This window comes from Stegostoma tigrinum, chromosome 1 (assembly GCF_030684315.1).
Source record: "Stegostoma tigrinum isolate sSteTig4 chromosome 1, sSteTig4.hap1, whole genome shotgun sequence".
In the NCBI taxonomy this organism is placed as follows: Eukaryota; Metazoa; Chordata; class Chondrichthyes; order Orectolobiformes; family Stegostomatidae; genus Stegostoma; species Stegostoma tigrinum.
The window spans coordinates 10,142,731-10,162,268 of record NC_081354.1 but is presented as its reverse complement, the minus strand read 5'-3'; the positions used below and the strand labels follow the sequence as shown (position 1 = coordinate 10,162,268).

Below are 19,538 nucleotides of genomic sequence, written 5' to 3'. Positions count from 1 at the left end.
GGTCTCCTACGGTCTAGCCTCTGTGAACTTGAGGTCATTCTAAACTCTGCTGCCTCTGTCCCATCTGGCATTGAGTCCCACTCACCCATCACTCCTGTGCTTGCCCAAAGACATTGGCTCTCAGCCTAGCAATGGCCTGATTCAACAGGCCCAGCTTGGTTTTCAAATCATTCCATGACTTTGAACCCTGACCCTTTCCAAAACACTGCTTCCTGACCCTCACCACTCCTTTCAACTCACTCCAACAATCCCTATTACTCACTACTCCTTCACTCCCTACTACTCCCTCTATCACACAACACTCCTTCACTCCCTACTACTCCCTCTATCACACAACACTCCTTCACTCCCTATTACTCCCTCTATCACACAGCACTCCTTCACTCCCTCTATCAGACAGCATTCATTCCCTACTCCCTATATCACACACCACTCCTTCACTCCCTATTACTCCGTCTATCACACACCACTCCTTCACTCACTTCTTCGTCACCGACCACTCCTTCACTCCCTATTACTCCCACATCACCCAACAAGCCCTGACCTCCACCACACCCTCACCCCCTTACTCCCTCATTGCCCACCAAGTTCCTCACTCCCAGTACTCTGTCACCTCCCCTTTGGTCACCATGCACTTAATCATCTCTCTTACATCTTCCAGCCCGAAATTCCTTTGAGATTTCAGTGCTCTTCCAAATCTGGTAACCATGCCTTCAAGTTCTGGAACTCCCTCCCACAGTGTCAGTCCCTCAGATTCTCTGTCTTCAAGAATTTAGTTACCTGGCCTAATATTGCTCAATGTGGATCTGTGCCAGACTTTATTTGATGACGTTGTCATGAAGCACCTTGGGACATTTTGCTGTATTAAAAGGTGCAGTATTAATTGAAAAGACTGCTGTTTGAAAATGCATACATCATAGTCTGGAGGACAATGGATATCCTGTGACATATTGGATTACATTGGTGAGTGTAACCCAGAAACTCTAAGTTGGCAAAGGGCTGGACAGGATAGATGTAAATATGATGTTTCTCCTTATCGTGGGGTGGTATTTAGAATTGGGGTTGTGGGAAGGGGGATGGGGAGGTGGAACAGTGTGAGAATAAAGGGCAAACTATTTAAGCTGGAATTAAGGAGGAATTTCTTCATTCAGAAGGTGGGGAGTCTTTGGAATTCTCTACGCCAGAGCAGTGGAAATTCAGAGATTGAGCATCTTTCAGATGGACATTAAAAGACCTCTAGATCCCAATGAGATCAAGTGATTATGGGGAATGTGCAGGCAACTGGCATTGAGGTCGGGGATGCGCCATGGTCTAGAATGGTGCAGCAGGCTGAAGAGTTTGAATGACCTGCTCCTGTTCCAATGTACCAAAGTCCCACTCCATGTCTAGATGGCTAAGGAAGAAGCAAGAATGGGAAAGATTCCCAATCATCTAAGTGGTGGAAAGAAAATTACAGCCTCTTCCATGAAGCTCCATTTTACAAAATGCTTGCAGAGATATATATATATATATATATATTGGCACAGGCAGGAAAGTGAAGTCATGGACTCATTGAATATCCTAACAGAGTCAACGGGCTGAATGCCTACTTCTGTTTTTATGTCTTCCACTCCTCCATGGGGTGGGAAGCAGGAATGGCAGGACGTTGTGACGAATAGGCCTGCACGGATCAGAGTGGTGCCGACTGCCTTGAAAATATTCAACGGCTGAGCCTTCATTCTTTGTTGGGAAGAGAATTCCAAAGATGAATGGCCTACCGAGAGAACCAGTTCTTCCTCAGGTCCATATTAAATGCGAAAGTCCTAAGAGCACTCCCTCTGCATTATACTTAGAAGCGAGTTGGCCCAGATTAATGCACTAAAGCATTCAAACCTCGTGGTGCGCTGACTGCTGAATTATCAACTGGATAAATAATGGATAATGAGGCATGAAGCAAGGAGTAAGAGAAGGAGGAAGGGCTAAGAGAAGAAAAACAGAGAGCAAACAAGAAAGAGGAAATAAAAATCTGGAGGAAGGGTCACTCAACCCGAAACATTAACTCTGATTTCTCTCCAGAGATGCTGCCAGACCTGCTGAGCTTTTCCAGAAATTTCTGTTTTGTTTCTGATTTGCAGCATCCTCAGTTATTTCGGTTTTTTTTAATAAAAGTGTAAATACTTGCAGTCCTATAGTGCTTTGCTGCTCACTGGATGTCCTTTGTAACCCAGCCCCTATGTTAAGTGCGGTCCCTGTGATAACTTTGAAAGTGTTGACAGTCCAGACTTTGCTGGACAGCATTGTGGCTCACCATATTCCTGCAGATACTCCACCATGTGCTGCACGACCAAAGGGACCCCATCAATCATCTGCCCTCGTTGCTGGAGGTCATGGAGAGAGACTCCAAACACCTTGCCGGCACTGCAGGCTCTCTGTGTGCTGAGGGGATGAGCCATAATCCTCTTCACGTCCTCTTTCAACCGGACTGCGGCCTTGTTTTGCTGGAAAGAGCAGAGGAGAGGAGAACAATCAACCACGGTCACAACAGGCAGCTCCATTGGAGGAAGGAAAGCAGGCACCTTACTGCAGCTCCAGACAATTGCAGGGATTAGCAGACAGCTGGATATAAAATACAATCTCAAAGGATCGGGGAATTACAACGGACTGAAAAGGCTTATCGATTCTATGAATGAGAGAGAATGTTACTCGTGTAGCTATTGGAAACAGGAAGGTAAACATCCACGCCCCCTTTATTGTGACAGGTAGGCGGGACCTATACAGTCACCAACCCAATCCTGGGCTCCAGGTTAATCACTGCCGAGCTTCAAGGCGTGAAAATTAAAAGAGGCTGAATTTGGGAAGACTTTGCATGCTCGCCGACGGATCAAAATAAATTCGGAGGTCGCAACGCTGTAGGTTGGACACTCAAAAAAGATGGGTTTGAAAGGGTCGTCTCTGTTTGCACGCACTTAGAACGCGATAGAAAGCTTAAAGCTCCATCGAGATGTGGAACATTCTGTGCAGTACCAGGCAAATGCTGTTTAAACGGGAGCCTGCACCCCGACCTCCTTAAAAGGGATTTGAAATCTTGATTAAGACAAATAGCTAAAGGGCCAAAAATAAGGTTCTGAAATTGACCGCAAGGAGGCAGGAGCATTGTTCCCAAACCTCCAGGCCTGGGCTGGTCTTCACAGCTTAATATAGATCTCTGGGACTTACTTGACTGTGAAAATCTCAGAGGGAAAAATAACCAGCAAAGCATCGGGCAAGAACAGAAACTCGGCAGCACTAATGTTTCTCTCTCCACTGATGCTGCCAGACTTGCTGAGTTTCTCCAGCACTTTCTGGTTTTGTTTCAGAGTTCAGGCGTCCGCAGGTATTTTATCATTTACACAATGGTGTGCATTTTTTTTTAATTGGAGAACGATTAAAAACAGGATTTAACCGAGCGGAATGCTTGGAGAGCAGGATACGACGTTATGAACCCTTGAGGAATACCTCCAATCAAAGTTGGCAACGCAAAGGTTTAAATAAAAAGCGGCTCTCTTTTAGAAATGATTGGCAAGGAAAAAATTGCAAGTCTAGACTTCCCGCAGTTTCAACGACTTGAGATTCAGTTAGCAATTTCTGCTGTTCATGCTGCCAAATCAGGAAACGCCCACATTCCCCTATATCTGGGATATTTTCCTCCTGTCCACGGACTGGGGATACAATTGTAGCCGTTAGCTGAGGTTGAAACACTTTTGTTAGGCAGGGGCATTGAGGGATTGAGAGAAAAAACTGGTAAATCGGTCAAGGTACTTATCAGCAACTCTCTGGTTGAATAGCAGGGCAGTTAAAGAGGTTGAATGGCCTCCTCCCGAGGCTAACGGGACTGAATGGTGTCTTTCTGTCTGCCAGTCTTGCTTGTAATAGTGTCACATTATATTATGAATTCTCTGGACTTTAATTCAATTGGGGGTTGAAATGAATAAGATTTGGTAGGTGTCTGTCGGCGTAGATGTGTTAAACCTTACTCTGGCTACAGAATGTACAGCGCAATGTTATAATTTCAGAATTGTCAGACTGACTGACAGATTTCTGGGTGCCAAGATCGCTAAAAGAGAGTCGAGTGGGTAGGTGGAGGATATGGGCTGACACTGCAGTCTGTTATTTGTATCATCTGTGTGTTGCTCTTGGCAAAAGCTTGACTTGCTAAATAACCTACAGAACATGTAGTTTCAGAGATAATGGGAACTGCAGATGCTGGAGAATTCCAAAATAATAAAATGTGAGGCTGGATGACCACAGCAGGCCAAGCAGCATCTCAGGAGCACAAAAGCTGACGTTTCGGGCCTAGACCCTTCATCAGAGAGCAGAGAGATTACTCTTCTTACTTTTCTGTTTTTACTTTCTTCTATCCTGCAGGATACAATTTATGTAGAATATATTTCAGTTGGTATCAGAAACCGTCTTGCACTTCTATACAATATAGATAATGAATGTGAGGGATAACATCATTACAGAGCCTGGTCCAGCTCTCACTGGATGTCCAACAGCACTCTGTTTCATGTATGAAGGTCAAGACTTGAAACACGTCACCTTCAAATCCTACACCTTCTCCAATTGCACTTATATCAGCATTTCTTCATTGTTGCTGGGTAAAAATCGTGGAAATCGCATTGTTGTTGGAAGCAAGATAAACTGCAGAGGTGCAAAACAACAGGGTAGGTACCACACCACCTTCAAAGGGGATAATGGGGGAAAGCACAGACACAGTGATCATTGGATCCTTAATTCCAGATTGTTATTAAACTAAAATTCCACCATCTGCATGGCAGGATTCAAACCCTGGTCCCCTGGACATTTCTTGAGTTTCTGGATTAATAGTCCAGCAATAATATCACTGGGCTATTACCTCCCCTGTGAAAAGGGGGGCTATATCTGTTGACACCAGTGATCCGGTGGTGAATGGCAACTGCTCATGCTCACTTTTGTTTGTTTTTCCAGACTGTTAATATAAACATGATTTTTAACACTTAAGAAAAAGCTCTTTTTTGTTTAACTCTTTTTAGCTCTTGACTCCTTTATTTTTAGCTGTTTGTTTGGTATTTATCACTATGTAAATATATTTGAGAGATTTTGTTTGCTGATGTGCATGTTCCTGTGTGTTAGCACGCTCAGCCTGAAAAGAATCCTAGGTATATAGTTCCGAGGAAGGGTCAGCCGACCTGAAGCGTTAACTCTGTTTCCTTGTCCACAGATGCTGCCAGACCTGATGAGCTTTTCCAGTAACTTTGTTTTTGTCAAAGGTATATTGTATAAGATCATGTTCTGAAGGGGTTAACATTCAAGTTATATTGGGTCCACCCCTTGTACTGATATCACATACATTCTGTGGGTGGAAACAAGGAGTTCCACGGTCCATTTGAAGGGTTCAGATGTATCTGTATCAGCTCTCTAAAGTCCTCAAAACTATGTCTAGTCAAATGCGTTGTATTTATTGCTATCCTGCAAGAAACCTTCTTGTCATTCAAGAACACAGTTTCTTTGCAGATAACCTACAGAGGGTGTTTTTTTTATATTGCAGCCCTAAAAGTATTAAAGCAGTCTTTGAGTATCAAAAAAAAACAAACATTGGAATTTGACATTCCTTGCAGTTGCAAAAACCAAGCACATTTCTTACGGATGCAAGACATTATTTACACACATCAAGGCAATGAGAGGGTGTGATAACTGACAAGTCTGTCATTATACTTTTGCAGAAAGACCTTAGATGGTGGTCTTCCCCCACTCTGCCTCTCTACCACTAATCACTAGATAGGCCTCAAAGACAAAAGAGAATTGGTGGCAGTAAACTACCTCAAAAGATCCTTTACTCAATACCACACACTGGTAGGTGTTGCAAATACTAAAGTAACTGGGAATGGCCATCTGGGAAACTATCACACGGAGAATATTGGGTACTGTATCACACAAAGGATGCAGAAATACTAGACAAAAGTGCAAAAATAACAAATGCCATGACATTGTAATTACAACGTTGTACATGTTACAAAGAAGGCCAAGCTGAGTGTAACTGTGCAAGAAGCTAAAAACAAGGTTAGTGCTAGATACAAACTCTTATCAGCAGTGTGTGGAATACAGGGACATAAAGCCAGACATGTAAATACCCTCATCCAGGATGGAACAACGTTCATTGATAATTCATTATGAGAATGCAAGTTCAGTGTTGAACAGGATGAAAGCTAAGAACCACTGGTGGGAGATGAGCCGTTTCCAAAATGCCTTTTCTGGGACACAACTTTATTTTACACCTGTATCGCGTGGCCATATTAGTTTGTCAGCTAAGAACAGTTTAGAAGACGAGCTGCCTAGAAAGAGACAGATTCCATCTTGAACCATCGCACAGGAAACAGCTCTCCCACCAGAGAGAGGCATCTTATAACAGCAGTTGCTGTAAAGTAACTAGACAGCTAAAAGTGGCATGCCTGCAGAAGCAGAAGACAAGAATCTTTTTATTGCTCTGCAAAGATCAGCCACTGTAAGAAACTTTCCAATTCAAGAACACAATGACTGCCTGACTACAGAAGCTTTAGCAGCTGCTGGATCTGACTTTAAGTGCTAGCCTGTTGTAAAGAAGTCATATTCGTGCTTGAAATGTTAACTCTGTTTCTCTCACTGCAGATGTTGCCAGCTAGGCCTGCTGACTTTCTGCAGCAATTTCTGGGTTTAAGTTCTAACCTCATTAGGAACAAAAAAATTCAAGCAATGGTCCCCGACATTGTACAATAGTGATAAGTTGCAGTGTCATAGATTCAGTGTCATAGGCTGTTCAGCCCAATTCATCCACACCAACCATGTTTCCTAAACTGAACTAGTCCCATTTGCCTGCATTTGGCCCATACTCCTCTAAACCTTTCCTATCCATGCACCTGTCTAAATGTCTTTTAAGTGTTGTAATTACACCTGACTACCACTTTTGCTGGCAGCTGAATCCACATTCACATCACCCTGTGTTTGAAAAAAAAAGCCCCTCAGGTCTCATTTAAATCTTTCCTCTCTGACCTTAAACATACACCCTCTGGTTTTGGATTCCCCAGTCTAGGGAAAAGACTTAGGCCATTCACTTTATCTATCCCCCTCATGATTTCATAAACCTCTATAAAGATCATACCTCAGCCTTCTATGTTCCAGGGAAAAAAGTCCCAGCCAAGCCATCTGTTCCATATAACTCAGATCTTCCAGTCTCTGTAACATCCTTGTGGATCTTTTCTGCACCTTTTGCAGTTCAATAACATCCTGCTGAGAGCACAGTGACCAGAATTGAACGCAGTGCTCCAAATGTGGCCTTAACGTTTCAGGTCCAGTGACCCTTCCTCAGAACTCTGAGTTCTGAGGTCATGTGCAGCATAAAATTAAGACAAAACCTGTTGAGCTGAATGGCTTGTGCAAATTCATGGAATCATAAAAATAATACTGCACCAGAGCAGGCCATCCAGTCCATAATGTCTGTACCAGTTCTTTAAAAGAGCCGTCCAATTAGTCCCTCTCTTTTTAACATATGAATTAGGAGCAGGAGTAGGCTATTCAGCCTATCCAGGCTGCTCCACTAGATCATGGTTAATCTGGCAGAGGTCTTAACTCCACATTCCTGCTCATCCTCCCGCTAACCCCCTGCCAATCAACCTTGTTAATCACAACTCTTTCTACTTTAGCCTCAAAAATATTCAATGGCTTCCCGCTACTTTATCTCCACAGAGCTGTATTCTGTTCCTTTCAACAATATATATGGCCGTGTGTTTGCAAATTCATTGGAATTGGTTCCATAGCTCTTTTAGATGCATGTTCCAGAACACTTCCATACAAAGGACTCTAAGACAAGGTTTCTCCAAGGTCCTGCTTATGCCAGTTGACATCATCAGCTTGCTGAAGTGTTACACCTGGTTTTGGAAGCCACTGCCTCGCACATACCTTTGAGGTCCACACGCAGAGACCCTCACCCCTCCCAACCACATGTATAAAATGAAACAGGAAGCACCGGGTCATGAATCTTTGGATCGTCCTTCCTGAAAAGTGCTGGGAGTGGAGCCCTTGAATGTTCTTAAGGCAGAAGTAGATAGATAGACTATTGTAAGCAAAGGGTTGAAGGATTATCCAGGATGGGCAAGAATATGCATTTAACACTACAGTCAGATTAACCACGATCTTATTGTATAGCAGAACAGGGTCAAGGGGTTGAATGGCCTACTCAACCTTCAAAATCATTTGTATGTTCATATCTGTGATTCCAATGAACTGCGGGGCTGGCGAATTTTCAGGATTGTCCAGGAGTCATAGAATCGTACAAGACAGTGGAGGGCCTTCAGTCCATTCAAAGTCTGCACTGCCAAAGATACATTCAATCCATGCCAGCACTAGACCCATTGCCTTAAATGTTATGACACTTCAAGTGTTGATCCACGTAGTTTTTTTTTAAAGCTGCGAGGTTATCCACTTCAATTACCCACCTAGGCAGTGCATTCCAAAAACCCACCACCAAAAAAATCATATTCCTCAAATCCACCTCTGAACTGCTTTCTTTTCACTTTAAAAGTGTTCCCCCTTGTTATTGACACGTCAATATAAGGAACAGCTACTTTCTATCCACACTGTTCATGTCCATCACAGTCTCTCCACCTCTATCTTCTCTGCTCCAAAGAAAGCAAACCAAGTTTATCAATTTCTCTGCGTAATGAAAATGCTCCATCCCAGTTGAATCTTCTCTGCACCCCCTCTAGTGCAATCACATCATTCCTATATTGTGGTGACCAGAACTGCACACAGCACTCCAGCTGTGGCCTAACCAAAGACATGAAGAACTCCAACATAACCTCTCTAGTCTTATAAACGTATGCCACAACTGAAAAAGGCAAGTCATCTTACGCCTTCTTCACTACCCTATTAACCAGACTTGCACAAGCACCTCAAGATCTCAGTGTTCCTCTGAGCTTCCTGGTGTTCTGCCATTCATCGAGTACTCTCTTGTTACTTCTTCCTCACATTTATCAGGGTTAATTCCCATCTGCAACTAAACTATACTTCTGACCAGTCTTTATCCTTATGCAACATAAGACCTCCTTCCTCACTGTCAACCACCTGGTCAACCTTTCTGTCATTCATGTAGTGATTATAACGAGGTCAGCCAGATGGACCTCTTAGAATATGAGTTCCCTGATTGCGGCTGTTTACCTGCTCCAATCAGGGAGTCCTGGCTGACAGACATAAACAGGAGTGTCAGGGATTCTACTCTCTCTAGGAGCCAGCTCTGAGCTAGCTGGGTCAGTGTCATGTATTATGTACATGTAAGGAAAGGGTGACTTTGTCGGCTTTGTCAAGTCATTTCAACTCGCAAACTAACTTATTATCAGCCCCATTTCTCATCTATGTTGTTTATGTATATCACAAGCAATAGGGGACCCAAAACTGTGGCATTCCACTGGTCTGTAGTCACATAAATAGCCTTCTACCATCACTATTTGACTCCCACCAATTTTGGTTTCAACTTGTCAAGTTACCTTGGATCCCATGTGCTTTTACTTCTTTATTAGTCTCCCATTTGGAGCCGTGTTGAAGGCCTTACTGAAATCCCTATAAACTACATCAACTATCTCCAAGATGCTCTGCGGAAATTCACCAAAGACCCTCAGACATCACCCTCCAAACTGACGACCACTTCCATCCAGAAGGACAAGAGCAGCAGATACATGGGAATGCCATCACCTTCAAGTTCCCCTCCAAGCCAGTCACCATCCTGACTTGGAAATATATAGCTGTTCCTTCACTATCACTGGGTCAAAATTCTAGAATTCCCTCTTTAATTGTATTGTGGGTCAACCTACAGCACGTGGACTGCAGCAGTTCAAGAAGGCAGCTCACCACAACCCTGTCAAGGCCAGCCAGTGACATCCACATCCCACAAACAAATTTCTGAAAAACTGCACTATCCGCATCTCCATGCTTCGTCACCTCCTTGAAAAATGTCACCGGGCATGACCTCCCTCTGACAGAGCCCCACTGACTACTCCAATCAAACCCCACCTCTCTAGATGGAGCTTTATTTTATCCTTAAGAATTTTCCAGCTCCAGGGGATAAAAATTAATCTCCAATACACTGTAATGAACCACAAATTCACAGGGGCACAACACATAATTCCATGTCATTCATTTTCTTTGCACATTTTCTTTTTTCTCACTAGTTATAAAGAAAAATGAGAAAAGGAAGATGGCTATAGGATCAAATGTCTGCCTGTTGGAGGTTACATGAACAAAGCTTAAAGGAATGTGTCCATAAGAGACATGGGCATCAGTCAACGTGTTGGCGGTGGTGCATTGATCTCATCCTGTAGTTGAACAGTTCGAGAAACTGAATCTCCAATTGCAGCAATGGCACTCCAACAACAAGCTTCTTACAGTTGGAAGTTCTCGGGAAGAGCAACTGAGCTGGTGGGACTCTAAACCCTGGGCAGAACCAGGCTGCACATCACAAGGCTTGAGAAATTGGAGTTGCAGTAGCCCATTCTGCCCTTCAAGATTGCTTCACCATTCAAGAAGATCACTGCTGGTGTTCTACCTCTGCCATATCTTCCTGCACTATCCCTATCTTCTGTAATTCCCTTCGTGCCAAAAGATAATCTATTGGATCTCTCCCCTGAATATACTCAATGACCAAGCACCCACAATTCCTTAGACTTGAGATTGCAAAAGATTCACAACCATTTCAGGCAAAATATTTCTCCTCATCACAGTCCTAAATAGTCCATCCCCTTTCCGAGACTGTGGCCCTGGCCAAGATTCCCACTTTAGGATTTTGGTGGAAGGGCCTGATAGAAGCAAATGACTTTAAGGCACTTAGGTGACCAACGTAGGATTAGTGGGAATGGGGGAAGCTGCACTCACAGAGACCCAGTATTATTGTGAGACCCCAGGCCACAGGCTTCTGAAGGCTGGATGGGGTGTCTATCAATAGCCTCCCTCCAATCTCATGTCCCGCAATTGGTGACAGACTAGGGGTTAATTGGTGGGACTACTGGCTAATCTAACAGCACTATTAGCCTTCGAAAAGGTGTGGGAAATCTAAGCAACTCCCATTGAACCCACGAGTGACTAATAAATTATAGAGGCTCAAATTGTAGAGGTGCAGGGTCAATGGGTGTCAACTGGCTTGATCATTGTTGGGTCTAATTGACGTCTAGTTGCTGGAGACTGGGCATCGCACACACAGGCCGTTGACCAAATCCGAGGTAGGTGGGCTGGAGAGAGGTTCTCCCACTGCCAAGAGACTTGAGACTCTCTCCCAGGGTTAAGAATACAAGACGTAGGATCAGAAGTAGGCCATTCAGTTGATTAAATCTGCTCCCACATTCAATGAGATCGTAGCTAATCTGATAATGCTCAACCCTACTTTCTTGCCCTTTCCCCATGGTCCTTGATTCCCTTACTGATTAAAAATCTGTCTCACGCAGCCTCAACAGTCCTCTGCAGTAGAGAATTCAATAGATTCACTACTCACCGAGAGAAGAAATTCCTCCTCATCTCTGTCTTAAGTGTGTGATCCTTATTCTGAGATGATACCCTCTGGACCTAGTCTCTCCCACAAGGGAAACAATCTTTCCACATCCAACCTTTCAAAATCCCTCGGAATCTTCAATAAGGTCACCTCTCATTTTTCTATATTTGAATGAGTACAGGCACAGCCAACTCAACGTACCTGGGGAGGCGATGGCCAGTGGTATTATCGCTGGACTGTTAATCTAGGGGACCTGGGTTTGAATCCTGCCATGGTAGATTCCAATAAAAATCTGGAATTATGAGTTTAATGATGCCCATGAACCCATTATGGATGGTCAAAGGAACCCATCTGGTTCACTACTGTCCTTTAGTGAAGAAAACAGCCATCCTTACCTGGTCTGGCCCACATGTGACTCCAGACCAACATCAATGTGGTTGACTCTTAACTGACCTCTGGGCAATGAGGGATGGGGAATAAATCCAGCCAGTGACACCCTCATTTCGTGAATGAATACAAAAAAAAATCTTTCATCAGAAGGCAGTCCCTCTATGCCTGGATATGTTGGTTGGGCTGGACATGTCTCCTTCTACAAGTGGCTGCATTAATATTGAGCTTACCCTGTTCCAGATTCCCCAGTTAGGAGCAAACCTTCTCTCATGATCTACCCTGTTATCAGTACACTTCTCCCTCTGTCAGGGAATGGACTGACTCCAGGCCTCAACTCTGTGAGTACTGAGTGCACAGTGGGGTGGTGTACGATTGAGACATTTTAAAACAAATATTCAATTTCATAGCCAGGGCCCTGGCATCTGCTTTCAATTTGAGAAGTTTCCAACGTGCCCACTCAAAAGGGAAAAAAAACCAGTTGGCTCACATATTTTCTTCCAACCTCGTCCTCAGTTTGAAGTCAGCAGAGAAACTCATTCTTCTGAGGGGTGAATACAGGGGTGGGGGTATTTAGGGGAACACAGCCAACTGTGGCACAAGAACAACTCTTCCCCCAGCATTAGACCATACGGTGTTGGAACAAAAATAGGCCATTCAATCCAAAGAGGCTGCTCTGCCGTTCAAAGAGGTCTGATAATCCTCCATAGGTCCATCCCCCACCCTTTTTTTTTCCACTGCTGCTTATGATTTGTCTCTTTTGGCTGAAAGGGAGAAACCTACTCCCCTGGTCCTTTCCAAGCTCTGCCAAGAGCAGGATGTTCTGTTTGGGATTGGAGCACTGTGCCTGACACTGGACTCTCTGTGCCACTGCACGCTGCCCTCAAAGCGGCTCTGGCTGCGTGGGGTGGGGGTGGAGGGTGAGGGGGTTGGTGTAGTCACTGTTGCATTCCTCATTCCGGACTGTGCCTTTGCGAATGAAGTCTGGAGAAAGATGCAGTGGTCTGTGTCGAGTTTTGTCCCAAGCAGCTCCATGACACAGGCCTCTGTGCCCCATGGTCTCTTCCCAGGGATGCGCGCTGAGACAAATATCAACTGTGTCTGGAGGACCATCAACTCAGTGAAAGATGCTCTTTGCTTTGCCTGAAACTTGTTGGTCTTCCAGAACAAGGAGTTGATGCCAAATTGACCGTTACAGGCTGGCACAGTCCAAGCTCCATGACACCGTGTTGAGGAATGCACTAAAGCTTGGGCCAGCTGCTGCCAAGGCACAGTGGGGAGAAACAGCCACCTGAGATCTTCCTGCTGAAGTTAAATGGGAGCCTGTGCCCTCCCAGTGCCTCAAATATAATCTTGTATGTAACAAATGCCTTTGTTTCATCTGCTGGATACAGTCGAACTTCACTGTTTGTTTATTTCCTTGATATGCTACTGCACAGAAGTGATCTGTTTTCGTGACTATGTATACAAATATAATGATATTTTTATGAATAAAGTATATTTTTTGGAATAAAAAGGAGCTGCAACAGGCTAGGAAGATCGAGGAAGTAGGGTTCTCCTCTGTCCTGCCCCCTCTTCCCCTTGAACAGTTTTGTAATGAAGAAATCACTGTGGCCAAGCCACCATTGTGGAAGTGTGAGGCCTGTGAAGAGGAACAGCCTCAAAGCCTGCCCAGAATAAAACCAACAAATGATGCGTCCAACACTTCTGCTGTGCTTCAAAATGTTGGTCCAATACAACCAGTACCTTTGTCTCCAAGGATTTTTGTCCCTCTGGGTTCCAACCCCTTGGTGTGTCACCTGAATGTCTCCATTCCGCTACCGTGCTCCCCTCCACTATGGGCCTGTTTCCTTTATGGTAATGCCCTCCCACTGGCACAGGATACATGTCTGCCCCAGCTGCCACTTCCAGATCAGCCTTTGAAAACCCTGCCTCCTGTGCCCCCCCAAGTCTCTGATCAACCCTAGCACTCTTTAAAATTCACTACTCTTCCTGCAGCAGAGAGCATTGTGCCCAGAAAATTGCTCGGAAATGTCGCCTGAGTCTGGCTCTTCCACTGACCTCGCCTGAGCTGTGGAGCATATGGTAAATAGACAACAAACTTTTCCTGAGGTGTGGGGTCCAAAACTAGAGGGCGTAGGTTTAAGGTGAGAGGGGAAAGATCTAAAAGGGACCCAAGGGACACCTTCTTCACATAGAGGGTGGTGTATATATGGAATGAGCTGCCTGAGGAAATGGTGGAGCCTGGTAAAATTACAACATTTAAAAAGCATTTGGATGGGTATATTGAATAGAAGGGCTTTAGAGGGATATGGGCCAAATTCTGGCAAATGGGACTAGATTTATTGGGGATATCTGGTCAGCATGGACAAGTTGGACCAAAGGGTCTGTTTTCACACTATCTCTATGATTATTCCTAGAGTTTTAATCTCTGTGTTTGCAGCAAAATATTAACAGCACTCAAAAGCCATCAGGAACGGGGGTAAGCCAAGACCCTTCCTGGAACCCCTATCTCCTGGCATTAACAGGGCAATATCTACCACTAAATCCCAGTCCATACTGCTATTGTTTTAACAATGGCTGGATGCCTTCATTCAAAAAGGTCCTGGCTGGCTGATATTTAGCGCAAATACTTGTTTCTTATCCATTAAAATATCATTTAATTTTGCTTTTTGAAACATCAATTTAGCCAGCAGTCTACATACTTCAGGCTGAAAAAAAAATCTCGTCTTCTTTCCTCTCTGATGCTGTATTAAGAACGCAGTCTCCTGTCGTTACAGTTCTTTTGATAACCCTTTGGCCTCTTATCAACAAACCAGTCACACGTCAGGCTGTGACTGAGAATGAGTTACCCAAGATGGTATAGTATTACATCCAGACTTAACGCCACTCTCACCTAAAGTCCACACGGCGCCCACACTCATAGCGGAAGATCTAACGGTTGGGATAGATACTTGGGTGGTTAGAGGGAGAAAGAAAATGATCTTAGTCCTTTTCACGGGATTGATTAAGCCAGTCGAGAATTGAGCCTTGAACTTCCAGCACCGCACTCTTTTCATAATTTACACCAAGTATCATCCAGCAATCAATCCGTGCTTGCTGACCCAGAGGGGCTCCAGGCACAGCTACACCTTAATTCTAAAACTCTCATTCTTGTATTCAAACCCTTCCTGGGCATACTACTCCCCCATCTTGAAAACTAACCACCCTACATTCCTCCCAGCTAACTGTGTTCCTCCAGTTCTGTCCTCGTTAAGTATCCTTGAATTTAATTGGTCTATTATTGACGGCTATACTTTCAGACAAGACCCTTAACTCTGGAAAATCCCGGTCCAAATCCTCCCCCATCTCTCTCTCTCTCCTGAGATGCTGCTTGGCCTGCTGTGTTCATCCAGCTTCACACTTTATTCTCTCTCTCTCGTCCTCGATATTTCAAACTTATCAAAACCTGCCCCTCCCAAGCTTCTGGTAGTTTGCCCTAATATCTGGGACTTGGTATGAAACTTTGTGGAGAAAACCCTCCTGCAATATGTTTCTGGACTCGTTTTAGTGCATTAGGTGGCACTACGTAATTTCAGCTCGGTCTTTTAGTCCAAACACGAGCAAGAACAGAGATCGCCGGAACAGCTCGGCAGGTCTGGCAGCATCTGCGGAGTGAGATTAGAGTTAACGTTTTGGGTCCGGTGACCCTTCCTCAGAACTTGTTCTTTTAGCCTTCGATTCGAGCACAGATACGCTATCTTACGGAAGCAATTAAATCCAATTGATTTCTGTGGCTATCTAAGCCGCAGACACTCTTTTTGGGGGTGCCGGCAACAGTTAATAAGATTTTTTTCGGGGGCTGAATAATTCAGCTGCCTTGGGGAGTAAAAAGGACTGGGAGTTGGGGGGGGGGGGGGGTGCTGAGATGCCGACCCCCAGTTTTTATACAGCATCAAGGTCTGGAACACAATGGGCCGCCTGTACTCACGCAAACAGTGATTGCTCCTGCTCCCATTTTCCAGGAAATGCATCCAAGGAGGACTTGATGAACTGCAGCCCGAAAGCAATCATTCAGCAGAGGTGGGGCAGGAAGGAGAAAGACTCAGAGAAGCCGAGTCCAGCCTGAGATGGAACGATGGTCCTGCCCCCTTCCCAACACTTTGAGACAAGGAAAACTTTCCAAGGGGTTTGGGGGGGGGGGGCGGGGGCGCTCTTACGAAACTGGCGGAACTTTGCAACAACCGCTAGAAATCCCTTTTCCTTTCCCCTCGGTCCGCTGTTGATAGCAGGAGTCTGTATCCAGACACACAGAGCCAGGGATTTCAGCTCCCGAGTGAGAAATCTGATCCTGCTGGCAAGTTGCCCTGGCAGCCGGTCACGTGACCAGGCCAGCCTCTCTATTCACAAAAAATAAGTCCCTGAAACTGTCAGACCACCCACACACACCCCCACGCCTCACACCTACCCCCAGCTGAGGGCTGGACGTGACACTGCGTTCCCAGCCCTTCAGCGCCAGGTCAGTGATGCTCCTTGCAGCCTCTCAGGAGCGTAGGATTAGGCCATTCAGCCCCTCCAGCCTGCTCTGCCCCGCTCAACTAAATTGCGGCTAATTCCTCCGAAGAGGAAATAAAACCATTAAAAAGCCTGAATCATTGTCTCCTGGCTCGTCTTGTACACTTCAGAATTGCCCAGAAACTGGAACGGACGAGCCATTCATATTTGGACTAGTCATTCAGTGATGTCACCATCACTGCATTCCCCCACTGTCAACATCCTGGGGGTTACCATTGACCTGAAACTCAACCGTACTCCCCACATAAACACAGTGGCTGCAAGAGCAGGTCAGAGGTTACGAATGCTGTAGAGTGTAACTCACCTCCTGAGTCCCAAAGCCTGACCACCACCTATAAGGCACAAGTCGGGAGGGTGATGGAATACTCCCCACTTGCCTGGATGGGTGCAGCCCCAACAACACTCCAGAAGCTTGACACCATCCTGGACAAAAGCAGCCCACTTGATTAGCATCACATCCACAGGCATCAACTCACTCCACCACGGACACTCAGTAATACCAGTGCGTACAAGCTACAAGGTGCTCTGCAGAAATTCACCAATGATCCTCAGGAAGCACTTTCCAAATGCAGGAACACTACTATCTAGAAGGAAAAGGGCAGCAGATTCATGGGTGTGCCAGCACCTGCAACTTTCCCTCCAGGCCATTCACCATCCCAAAATGGAAAGATATCACTATTCATTCAATGTTGTTATGTCAAAATCTTAGAATTCCCTGCCCAATGGCATTGTGGGTCTACCTCCCTTGCAGAGACTGCAGTGGTTCAAATGCATGTACTGGTTGTACCAGTGTACCTCTGATGAAGGGTCTAGGCCCGAATCGTCAGCTTTTGTGCTCCTGAGATGCTGCTTGGCCTGCTGTGTTCACCCAGCTTCACACTTTGTTATCTTGGATTCTCCAGCAGCTGCAGTTCCCATTATTACCGGTTGTACTGTTGGTTGATTTTCTTTCATTCATTCAGGGGATGGGGGTGTTGCTGGCTGGGCCAACATTTCTTACACATCCCTCGATGCTCTTGGGAAGATGTCTTCTTGACTCACTGAATAGGAATTCTCCCAACTTTGCCACAGTTTTGATCTGACATAATCATCTTGGACTGATATTATAAAGGATATCAGGTACAGCTACCTCCCACCTTCCCTCTCCTCCGAGCGACTGGGTTTTCCCAAATAAGCTGAAGCCCTGTCAAAAGGCACCAGGCCCCTGCACGGTTTGTTTTTTATACAGTAGCAGTCAAAGTGAGCAAGTCGTTGCATCTAAAGCATCTTTAATACAGAAATTTATTCCACTGTGCTTTTTCAGGGATGGAGGCAGATAACTCACAAGCCCTGAAGGAGATATAAGGAGGATCTAGAACCAGACACTGAGATTTAAAGATGGTCTTAAAGGAGGAGAGGAAGCTGGAGAGATGGAGAGCTTTATAGATGGAAGTCTGGAGCATGAGACTTGGGCGACTGAAGGAGTGGTAGCCAAAGATGGGCTGAGGGGAGCTAGAGTGCTCAAAAGATAAGAACTGGGGGCAAGTTTCTCGCTAGGTATAGGCAAGTTGCCAAGTAAAGTGGGTTATTGCTTGTTAAAAGCCCAATGAGTGCCACAACTCACCTCATTAATATTGAGTTTCCCATCTTACTCAAGATGTCAAACAAGTTAGACATTGAAAAAACATCCCTGTCTGGAGGTCAGAGCAGATTCCTGGTGACTCCTGCTCACTGCTTGGTCCAAAGCATCTCTATGTTGGATAGTGGGCACATATGCTCCATGGGCAGCACACATTGCCAGTCTCTAAGAAGCCTCATGGCACATCTCCATTCCACTTACAGGATGCTTCTGCGCTTTAATCTTTCACCTTGGGCTGCACTGGCAACTCACATTATAATAGTGCAGTGAGGACACCATGCACTAAGGATACGCTCTCAGCTCACAGACTGGATCAGGCTGCATCTCTGTATTCTTCACTCACTGTTTTTGTACTCTCTCACCCTGAGCCTACCTGAATGCTCATAGCATTCCTGCTTTGCAATGACTTTGTGCACTTTTGGCCCTCAGCCAGAACTATCAAGCTCATATTGCTTCTGTCTTGCCTTCATGACAGTCATCAGCAGGAGAATAGCCTTCACTCAGGGACACAAGCACAATAAGTCAAGGGGAGGCTTGGGGACCATCAGTCAGTCATTGAGGGGATTCAGAGTCAGGGCCCTCTCCCCGTAGGGATTGAGGAGCTGAATGTCACCCACCACTTGTTTCGACTCTCGCTGCCTTATTGGAGGCTGCTTTTCTCTTGAAATGAAAGAGAGAGACAGGGAATAAAGAAGATGAAAGCAGACAACACAACTGTTACTGATGGAGTATGTGGGGAGGTGTCCGGAGGGGGAGAATAGCAGCACATTCACGGTTAGTAGTGTTGGGAGTTGGGATAAACAAAGACAGGTGGGGAAGATGTTACAGGCAGTAGTGAGAGTGGGAGAGGATGAGCCCTGATGGGAGGTGGATACATTTGCAGAGACAGAGTGAATGTGAGGTATGGGAGAGAAGGTGGTGGCACGTATGCTGATGGAATGGAGAAGGTGATTGAGCTTCTTCCTACATTACTGTGCGCTCCTCCAGCGGGATGAGACTGCACTGACACAGGCAAAACATCAGGCCACGCTGGCATAGTCCGATGTCATGGCCCTCCTCCGCTGGTCCTGAAGGAAGGGAATGACCCTGCTCACAAAGCAGGGGTTGGGGGTGGGGCATCATTTCTCCTCTTATCCACTACGTACAGAGAAAATGTCAAGAACTGTGCAGAGCAGCTCTGGACTGATGTAACACAGTGTGGAGCTGGAGGAACACAGCAGGCCAAGCAGCGTCAGAGGAGCAGGAAAGTTGATGTTTCGGGTCGGGACCCTTCTTCAGAAAAGGGAGAGGGGGAAGTGAACCATGAAATAAATACAGAGAGGAGGTGTGGGGCTGGGGAAGTTAGGTGGGATGGTGATAGGTGAGAGCAGGTAGGCAGTGGTGGGGTTTGGTCAGTGAGGTGGGGGCGGTGGATAGGTGGGAGAGAAGATGGACAAGTTGCGTCAGGTCAAGAATGGGGGGATGAGAGGAGGGTTG

General features: G+C 45.5%; 1 protein-coding gene across 3 annotated transcripts in view; it reads right to left on the bottom strand.

The window, feature by feature from the left end:
- The window catches only part of fam13a (family with sequence similarity 13 member A), a 184,936-nt gene extending 168,732 nt beyond the window's left edge, over positions 1-16,204 (bottom strand). For 2 of the 3 annotated variants that reach the window (XM_048529404.2, XM_059650746.1), the window contains exons 1-2: positions 15,861-16,204; positions 2,288-2,477 (exon numbers count right to left, since the gene is read on the bottom strand). In XM_048529404.2, coding sequence (XP_048385361.2) covers positions 2,288-2,477; positions 15,861-15,887 — 217 coding nt within the window. In that variant the 5' untranslated portion in view covers positions 15,888-16,204. The remainder of the gene's footprint in view (positions 1-2,287; positions 2,478-15,860) is intronic. The other variant, XM_048529422.2, reaches the window with a different exon arrangement.
- Positions 16,205-19,538: the final 3,334 nt, after the last annotated feature.